This window comes from Salvia miltiorrhiza, chromosome 2, assembly GCF_028751815.1.
Source record: "Salvia miltiorrhiza cultivar Shanhuang (shh) chromosome 2, IMPLAD_Smil_shh, whole genome shotgun sequence".
Lineage (NCBI taxonomy): Eukaryota > Viridiplantae > Streptophyta > Magnoliopsida > Lamiales > Lamiaceae > Salvia > Salvia miltiorrhiza.
In genome coordinates, this window is record NC_080388.1 from 28,318,104 (window position 1) to 28,328,603 (window position 10,500).

Genomic DNA, 10,500 nt, shown 5'->3' on the forward strand with positions numbered 1-10,500 from the left:
TTGGAATCTAGCAACCGACTTCATCTTCTTCGGCGTTGGCTAACAACAGCATAACCAGCAACCCTATCCGATATTTGCTTGATTTTCAACACCAGCAGCGCTAACACACACACACACAAGATCAAAATCAAAAATTTCCCAACAATTAAAGAAAACCCATTCCCCAAATCGATAAATTTTCAAGTCACCCATCCGATTCCTTCAATGGAGGCCCCAGGCTCATCGAAGAAGATGATAGCGATGCCGAAGGAGATGGTGGAGGCGAAAGTGCTGCTCATCCTCCTCAACAAATGCCAACAGACGGAGCTCTGGTGATGGGGGTGGAGAAGGGCGGCGTCAGAATTCTTCAATTCCAGAGCTGACTAAGTATTCTTCAATTCCAGAGCTGACTAAGCCTTGCCAGAGTGCAGCGCTGCCAGAGGCAGCTCTGCCGACTCTGCCCGACTCTGCAACTCAGCTCTGCCGACTTTACCAGAGATAGCTCTGCCCGAATCTACTCTGCCTACTCCCCGAATCTACCCTACACGGCCGCTGACTTGCTACCGTCAACCTGAGAAGAGAGCCGAGGGTGAGAGTTTTCAGAGAGGATTTTGAGCGAATGGAATTGGGGATCTAGGGCTCCGGTGGCGGCTAGGTCGCTGTCAATCGGAGGGAGAGAGATAGAGGGAGGCGGCGGCGCCTCGCCGTCGCCAAGGAAGAGGAAGATGGAGGCGGCGTGGAGGCGGTTTCCGTCGGGTTCAGTGAGGCAGAGGGTGAGAGAAAGGGGGGGCAGAGCGGCGGCTCGTCGCTGATGTAGTCGCCGGAAGAGAAGAGAGACTCCGAAGATGGTAAGTCGAGCAAGGGCTCGGCGAGCCTGAATCCGAGAGGGAGACAGAGGCGGTGAGAGATGAGGTAGTCGAACGGAGCGGCGGCTCAACATTGTGGGGTAATGTCTATAAATAGAATATGACTTTTTTTATGGATACTTCAATAAAAAAGATTAATAATATTTTTTTTGTGAACGAATAGAGTATTATTTTTCTGTGTTTTTTCTGTTTATTAGAAATATATCACTTTAATTGGATATCAATTTTAATGAGATGATTAATGATTTTTATGTAGTGAACAAATGTCCTATTATTTTATGGAAGGACTGGCAAAATTTATATATATGTTGACTCTCTGAAAACACAAAAAATCTTAATCACCTTGAAATGACGGCCCGAAAAGTCAAGTTTTGCTTTCCCCATTAATCAAATAATAACTGAAATAAAATTAGGCTCACAAAGACTCAAACAACAAAAATAATGATAACTGAATTAACCATTCAATAAAGTCGGGCCGCGGGCCTACTCGTAGGGGTTAGAATCCGATATGTATAAAAGAAAATTACGGGTCCCATTTGCCGCGCTCAAAGCTTCTGATTCTAATTGTTGATTGCATATTCCACCCTTTTTCTTCCGTCTACGAGCAGTTGATTTATAACCTACGAATCCTTGCAGCAAATGCATTCCTCACCCACTCCCTTTTCTCTCTCTCCTTTTCTATTCACGCGCTTTCTCTCTCCTCTTCTGTAAACGTCAGTATATTCGTCTGCACGTGTATATTGGTTTATGCTTCACGACCTTCCACCCTCAGGAATTTGAATATCCTTTCCGAAAACTATTTGTTTTCGTTTCTTGCTTCTTTCAGTCTTCGCTGAATTGTTCGTTAGGTAAAGTATCATTTTCAGTTTTTGCTTTCCTCTCGATATATTTGCATATTTATGAGGAATTGGGAAATCGAACTGTTGTGGTCTTCCGTGGACAGATTTTCGGCTGGTTCAACGCATTAGGCTTGCAGGTTGATGGTCGAATCGGTGATTATGAGTCAGGAGCTGAGGCAATCGTTTCGTAGAATCTTCATTAAAAAGTGAGTACAATTTCGTGATTAAGCGTGAGGATGTAATTTCGATGGATACACATAGAAGAATGATGTATTCTTTGTGATACTCATCCCTTGTGCTGTTTTTCTGGAATTAGAAACATGCATGCTTGTGCAGTCGTGGTTGCTGTTTGTCTTGTCCTCGTTTCATTAACTGATTTTATGATGCGCCTTCAGTTCAAAGTAGTGTATGCATAAAGGTGAATAAGGATGTACCTAATAGTTTGGATTGCACTTGGAAAAAAATTGGGTCCTCTTTAGTCCCAATCATTGTTGCAGTAATATTTTCGTTTTCTATGATTTTATCTGCTTCACCGTTATGCCTCCACCTGATTTGCTGCGAGGAAGATGTTTTGAATCATCATTGTCACTAGAGGCTTTCTCCTTATTGTCCCTTTCTTACTGTCATTCAGTGAAGAAGCTGTGGTTGGTAATTCAGAAGCAGTAGGAATTTTGAAGGATTATTACATTCCAGATTACATACTTCTTCCTGATTCAGAAATTGAACAACAACCTGATGTTCCTGAATGTCCTCTGATTGTATTTATCAACACAAAAAGTGGCGGGCAGTTGGGAAGTGAACTTTTACTAACATGTCGTAGTCTTCTTAACGAAAATCAGGTTCGTTTTCGGTTTTAACTGCATAACAGCTCAAAGAATGAGCTTGGGATTGAGTGTCGACACTTTTGCTTGAGAACCTTTTAGCTTAGTTTTACTGGTTTTTCAGGTGTTTGATCTTGGGGAAAAGGCACCTGATAAGATGCTCCACCAGCTTTATTTCAATTTGGAGAAGCACAAGCAGAATGGAGATCAATTTTCTGCTGAAATTCAGAGAAGATTACGTATCATCGTAAGTTGAAAGTGTACCGATGAGTGATGAGCGTATTTCTGAAAGTAGATTTTCTATTAAGAGGTGCCAAAGACAATGGTGCAATAGCTAACTAAATCAAAATTTCTTACTAAGCTAACTTACTCCTTTTCTTTCCAAAAGTTATACTCCTGCTATTGTTTTCTCCAGGTTGCTGGTGGTGATGGAACAGCTGGGTGGCTCCTCGGAGTGGTTTCTGATCTTAAACTAGCACATCCACCACCAATTGCTACTATGCCGCTGGGGACAGGGAACAATCTCCCTTTTTCATTTGGTTGGGTAAGATTAGACCTTCCCGTGGCCTCTGTTATTCTCAGTTCAAAATCATCTCTCTTTTGGAAACAACGACCTTCGCGAAATATTTAAAAGCCTTATTATTTCAGATTTTATCATGTGCCATATATGTGCCAATTATCTTATGCACTTGATGCACAAGTGACAAGTCTATAGCTTCACCTTTTTTTTCTATATCTTTTAGTGGAATTCTTTCATTCGTTCACCTATCCAACATAGCTTCTAGCAGCAAAATGACCACGGATATTGATATGAGACATATGGCGGACAATCTTCATTATTAATTTAAATGCATGTGTTAGTCGGTGAATTTTCTTGTATGTCTGGCTGACCCTCCTTCATATTTTGTGTTTGTCAAATTCCATGCTTCAATGACCTCCTGTGCACATTTTCTACGTGAACTGTGATCCTACATAGTCTATACTGCACTTCTTAGTGTTGTACTAGGTAGCTTATACTTTCCTATTGTTGAAGAATCTTTGTCCTAAATCTGTTTCCTTCCTTTTAAGGGGAGAAGAAATCCTGGTACAGACTGTCAATCTGTGAAGTTATTCTTGAAAAAAGTCAAAGATGCTAAAGAGATGAAAATTGACAGGTAGATGTAGTTTCAGTGTCTAAGTTATCTTTTTAAGATAATCCATGTGCCATTATTTAGTAATTTTAGCTGTTGGATCAATATAAAATTTTACTCTATTCAAGAGACCCATTTCCCCTTTCTTCTCTGTTTTGATTCAGCTGGCATATTCTAATGCGGATGAGAACTCCTAAAGAAGGTTCATATGAGCCGCTTGCACCTCTTAACCTTCCTCACTCCTTGCATGCCTTCAAACGTGTATCCGCCACAGATGAAATGAATGAGGTACTAAGCTACTCAATGCTTTTAATTAATGAAAAGAAAGCAGAGAGAGAGAGAGAGAGACAGAGAGACAGAGGAGGAAGAAGAAGAAGATTAATATTATGGACTTCATCATTTATTATCTTGTTTTATCAACTATTTGCCTGTTTAATGATGACATTGATTAGTTGCGGGGATATAGTCTGAACTCTGAAGTGTACTAATCACAATGTGTTGTTTCAGGAAGGATACCACACATTCCGGGGAGGATTTTGGAATTACTTTAGCATGGGTAAGTTCTTGCTTGTTTCTGTTATTTCTTTGTCCTGTTTTGATGTTTCTAGTTGTGAAGAGTCCCAACATTTTTCAGCTTGCTAAATATATTTCTTCTGTAGTCAGCTTCATATTGCTGTTTCAAATTTTATTTTGTTCTAGGAAGTTTAGAGAAATTATTTGAAGGATTATGCAGTCTAGCATTTAGTCTGAATTGCCAAATTCTGTTGAACTTCAGTTCAAGTTAATCTAGGTATGCCCTTGTTTGATTCCAGTATTTTCTTTTTTGTCCTTACTGATATCATGGAAGTTTGTGTCAGCATTTGTTTCCATCCATTTTCCTTTTACCAAACTTAAAAAAATTGACCGCAGTGTTTATTCATAATGTCTGGACTACTATAGGCTGGTAATATGTATGAGTTTGATACCCTACAACGCCGAGGATATATTGTGATGTATTGAAACTTATAAGCAGAAATTGTTGGGGACACACAATAACTCAATATTCATAATTGGAAGGTCCATACAATATACTGGAATCAACCATTCCATGCTCAGATATTGAGAGGCACTCTTTGACATAACCTGGTGCTTCAGGCATTAACAACCAGCCCTTATGTATCCTGCTTTTCTAAATGCAGACTCTGCATTTTGAATTTGCAGAGTAGGTACTGAGAACTATGGTTATGATTCAAAGTAACAGAGTTTGATTTTGGCTATTTTATGCAACAAATATGGAGATAATGTCATTATCACAAATCAAAAGATTTATTCCTAGTTTCTGCTCTGTGTGTTTTAAATTTATGTAGTTCATATGGTTAAACATGATTGTTTCTGCAGGTATGGATGCACAAGTTTCATATGCATTTCACTCAGCGAGAAAGCAGAATCCGGAAAAATTTAAAAATCAATTAGTTAATCAGGTTTATATCTGTCTTAGTCTCTTGATTCCCTGCTGCATGATCAAACCTAATGTGACAACTTAGAATGCTTATACTGCAGATATAGTAGAAGAGCCTGGTGCCTTCTCTCTCCAATATACTCTTTGTTTTTTAAGATGATTAGACAGGAGGACCCCTTAAATGCAAGCTTGAAAATTTCCTGTTTGCACATCTCCTTTAGATTATGGGGCTTTGGATAGAGTGCAAATTTACTTTTCCAGTTAGAATCTAAACTATTGACTCTAGAAAGACCAGTAAATCTAAAATAGTGATGGAGATTAGTCAATCATAAAGAAGAATAAAGTTAAGAATATTGTAGATCTTGGATCATGACTCTATAGGACTGAAAGTGAAGAAGTAATTAGGGGAGAACCTAAACATATTTCAATTATGCGAAATGGCTCAAGAGCAGAACATGAATCAAGTGCTGGCTATTTCTCCCTGAATCTAGTCAGTCTCACATTCTCGTATAAGACTTACCAAACTGAACTGCCTGCTCTTAAGGAAGAAATGGTGTACTCCCTTTGTAAAATTGTTATATCTTACCTTTTGTAGTAACAAACCCTAGCATAGTGGTATCAAGTGAATCAAACAATGTTATTTAGTGAAAATCAGTGGCTTTGCTGTTAATTGTTAAATCATGATGTTAGTGTTGTTTTAGAAAAACTATATATGGTTATTGTACTCTTAATCTTTCATTTTTGTCATGTTGTTCTTTAATCTCATTATCAACTATTATTTATTTATGTAGACTACTTATGCAAAGCTTAGCTGTAAGCAAGGATGGTTTTGTGCTTCCCTAATGCATCCATCTTCAAGGTAACATCACCAACTGTCCTTCCTGATCTGAATTTTTTCGATCATTTTAGTCCCCATTTCCATGAGAGACCCCCCTCTCCCTGGATTATTAAAGCTTAGGTTGCTTTTTATTGTATTCATTTTCATTTGTTGATATCAAGCCCATATCCACAATGTCAGAATTGGGACAGAAAGAGATGCATAGAATGCTTCTTAGAAATTTATTGGATAAAAATATTTGTTTTTTCCTTTCTCCAAATCCCATAAATCTGAATGCTCTAACCATCTTCCTTCCTCTTCTACTGTGCCAATTTCTATCTGAATCAGTTTGGTCTGCGTATGGATAGTGCTTTTTCCCCTTCCAAATTTATATAGTGAGGACGATAATCCTGTTTGTTTATTTACAGAAATATAGCTCAGTTGACAAAGGTTAAAATCATGAAAAAGCCAGGGCAGTGGATAAATCTTGACATACCACGGAGGTAAATATTATGGAAGTATATTGTTTTTCCTCATTTAGTATGATGTTTCTTCTCACCTGGACTTGCTGTTTGTAATTTTGTATACAGCATCAGATCCATTGTTTGCCTTAACTTGCCTAGTTTCTCAGGGGGTCTTAATCCTTGGGGAAGACCTAGCAAGCAGAAGCTTCATTCAGTCAGTATTCATTTTATCCTGCAATCGTATTTCATCGAATTACATTGACATTCTACGTAAATAATGTACTGATTTATTTTTCCTGTTACCCAAAGAGAGACTTAACTCCACCCTATGTGGATGATGGATTCTTCGAGTTGGTTGGCTTTCGAGATGCATGGCATGGACTTGTATTGTATACTCCAAATGGACATGGGACTCGCCTTGCACAAGTAAGCGATTTTTTTTTAACTTCAATCGGTCATTATGATTTATAATCTCCATATCTGCTTGAGATGATATTATTTCGAGTGCAGCCTACATTCTTCACTTAATATGTGTGTCAAAAGTTTATAATCATCCCTTTTAGACTCGAAATTTATTATTAAGTACAATTGCTTATCTTTGTGTATAGGCAAACAGAATCCGTTTCGAGTTTGAAAAGGGTGCTGCTGATCACGCATACATGAGGATCGACGGGGAACCCTGGAAGCAGCCCCTCCCACAGGATGATGACACTGTCATGATTGAGATTTCGCACTTCGGCCAAGTTGGCATTCTTGCTAACAGTCACTGTCTGTCCAGAAGTATTACGGCGCCTTATTCGACAAGCAACTCCATGCACGATGCATACAGTAGTGAGTTTGAGGAGGAAGAGTCCGAAGAGAGAAAGAAGTTAGGTGCGGCCAATACATTTAGACTGCCAGATGACTTTGACATTGCAAGTCTTGGTTGAATGCATATTATGCTAAATCTTAAATAGGAGATGACTTAAAATGTGCCCAGCAGCAGCTACACACTTTCATGAAGCATGTGCTGTAGTTGGGCCGACTGACTGCTGGGATGTACGTACAGCTCTCTCTATCACTAGTTTTGTGTATATTGTACAGATGCTACCTACCTAATCTTTTGCGATTAGATTTTATAAATTGACTTCTCATCTCATATGACAACGATATTAGTAACATAGAATGCATCCAGATAAAGAAATAATGATTGAAACGTGTGCATTATATTAATATTGAGGCTAGAAGTTGGTACAGGTGATCAGGTTAAGTTTACTTTTTCGTTAAATAAGTATCAATTAATTAACACCTTCAAACCTAATCCTTACATATTATAACATGTTAATCAGCTATTATGTTGATGCAAGTAAAATGTTAAAAAAGAGCATCTACTTTTGGTTTGGTTGGGAAAATTGAACAGCAATTATTAAACTGATTTTTTTTTTGTACGAGACCAATCTCATACGTTAAACTGGGTTATGGGTTGACCGGATCCTTTTTCTTTGACCTGGTATATAAATATTATTTTATCTAATTAACTTTGAATTAATATATGAAAATGAACACTTTATTATAATAAAAATAAAAATTACCCATTCACGTAAAAGACTTAAAAAATAATCATTTTTTTTAAAAAACTCAAATTTACTCTTGCTCTCTCTTTTCTCTCGTTCTCTCTCTCTCTCTTGACCAATTCACTGAGAATTGGATGCATTTGTTTTGTTCGACTTGAATTTATTCATCATTATCATCACGAGGCAAAGCTACCATGTGAGGTGCACATGCAGTGAAGCTCCGGTGTTGTGCGACTACTTCAACTACATAAAGCAGATGCTAATGGAGAAAGACGACTTAGATCACGAACCCTACATGTTCCAAGACTGCTATGCTCTTCAAGTCACTGAGAAATACTTAAGTGACGCTCTCAGTTACAAATTAAGCCTCCTTGCCGCTAAATTCCGGCGGATCTACATCCGCTAATTTTTCTCCGTGCTCCGACATCGTAGCAGATGTTTCCATGATTTTCTGCGATCTAGATTGGTTGGCAACGAGCCACGACGTCGTCGTTGATTCCAATATGTCCGATCAGGATTCTAGAAACTTCCATCAAGTTCTAGGGGAAAGAATACGAAATTCTAATTGATTTTATAAAAAATTTCTCGTTATTTGGATTTCCAACTTCACTACTTTTGAAAATTAATATGATACTCACCCCATCCCAACTTTTAATATCCATATTTTTATAAAATCATCGATTGCAAACTCCCTTGGACTTCTCTTCTTGTCAGCAAAGTATCTTATGCGATCTTAAGCATTTTGTAGAAACTTCTTGAGCTGGATCTGAATCTCCCTCTTCTCTTGAACTGATGCTTCCACGCCGATCACTTGTGGTTGAGTGTATGTAGACAAAGCTAATAGAGTAGGAACATAGCCATATACAGCTTGAAAAGGTGTCAGTGCAATGGATGAGTGGAATGAAGTATTGTACCAAAATTCTGCTAAAGGAATCCACCGCGCCCATTTCCTTGGATTTTGGCTACACATGCATCGTAAATAAGTTTCAAGATATTGATTAACGCGCTCCGTTTGGCCGTCGGTCTGTGGATCATAAGCGATACTGAGATGATGTTGCACACCTAGAATGGACAACATTTCCTTTCAAAACAGACTAGTGAATATTTTGTCACGATCTGAAATTATACTAACAGGTAAACCATGCAATTTATAAATGATGTCGATGAACAATTGCGCAATTTGAGAAGAAGTATAAGGGTGGTGCAGTAGTGTGAAGTGAGCATATTTAGTGAACCTATCTACTACTACCCAAACTAAATCTTTACCATTGGACATAAGCAGGCCCTCAATGAAATCCATTGTTAGATGTTGCCACGCTTGAGTGGGGATTGGTAAAGGTTGTAGAAGTCCTGGTGTTCTGGCTATCTCATGCTTACTTAACAAAGGTGATAGGCTGCCACAAGCTCTTGAATTTCCCCCCTCAACTCCGGCCACCATAATATAGACTTTACTCTTTGATATGTAGCATTGATACTGAATGTCCCCCATAACCTGAAGAGTGCATAAAGTTCAAGATGTTCTTCCTGATGTCGCCATGTCGCCCCACATACAACTTGCCCTTATACTTCAATACCCCTTCTGTGTAAGAGCACAGGACATATTATAAGGATTGGTACTACACTCAATCATGGAATTTTGTGCTTCCTCATCCCCTTCATAACTTGCTTGTATTTCTATCATCAGGTTTCACCAAAGTTAAAGTACAACATTGACTTTCCTCCTGCACTCTTCGTGATAGAGCATCAGCCACTCTATTCTCCACGCCTTTTTTATATTCAATCTTGTAGTCAAATCCCAAAAGTTTGGTGAGATACTTATGTTGCACCGGAGTAGAAATTTTTTGCTCCAACAGAAACTTTAAGCTTTGGTGATCTGTTTTGATAACGAATTGGCTATGGATGAGGTAGGATCTCCATTTCTCTACAGCATGGATAATAGCTAATAACTCTTTTTCATAAATAGATAAGCCTAAATTCTTTGGTGCTAAAGCCTTACTAATAAAGGCTAGAGGGTGAGAATTTTGCATCAACACTGCTCCTATTCCATTATAGCATGCATCCACTTCCAATACAAAAGGAAGGCTGAAATCTGGGAGTCTAAGTACAGGAGCACTAATCATAGCTAGCTTGAGTTTCTCAAACACTTCCTCTACTGTTGGGCTCCATACAAACTGACCTAATCTAGTCATGTCAGTTAAAGGCTTTGCAATCATTCTATAGTGCCTGATAAATTTTTTGTAGTAACCTATGAGTCCCAAGAAGCCCCTCAATGCCTTAATATTTTTTGGTTTAGACCACTCTTTCATTGCCTGGGTCTTCCCTTGGTCTGCTGCTACCCCTTGTGCACTGATAATATGTCTGAGGTATTCCACTTGCTTCTGTCCAAACAAACATTTGGATGCTTTAGCATATAATTGGTGCTTAGCTAATGTTTGAAAAACTATTTCCAACTGCTCAATATGAGTAGTCATGTCTGGGTTGTATATTAGTATGTCGTCAAAGAATACCGGTACAAATCGACTCAAGAAAGGCTTGAACACCGAATTCATAAGCGCTTGAAAAGTAGCTGGGGCATTGGTGAGTCCAAATGGCA

The 10,500-nt window shown here is 38.5% G+C and overlaps 1 protein-coding gene across 1 annotated transcript; it reads left to right on the forward strand.

Moving 5' to 3' along the window:
* Positions 1–1,273: 1,273 nt before the first annotated feature.
* Positions 1,274–7,492, forward strand: LOC131007681 (diacylglycerol kinase 1-like). Its single transcript, XM_057934614.1, has 14 exons — positions 1,274–1,693; positions 1,789–1,890; positions 2,316–2,523; positions 2,630–2,752; positions 2,921–3,049; positions 3,574–3,659; positions 3,800–3,923; positions 4,143–4,191; positions 5,013–5,095; positions 5,865–5,932; positions 6,319–6,393; positions 6,481–6,568; positions 6,664–6,780; positions 6,963–7,492. The coding sequence occupies exons 2-14, from the start codon at positions 1,826–1,828 to the stop codon at positions 7,281–7,283; spliced, it is 1,536 nt and encodes a 511-aa protein (XP_057790597.1). The 5' UTR covers positions 1,274–1,693; positions 1,789–1,825; the 3' UTR covers positions 7,284–7,492.
* The last annotated feature ends 3,008 nt before the right edge of the window (positions 7,493–10,500 follow it).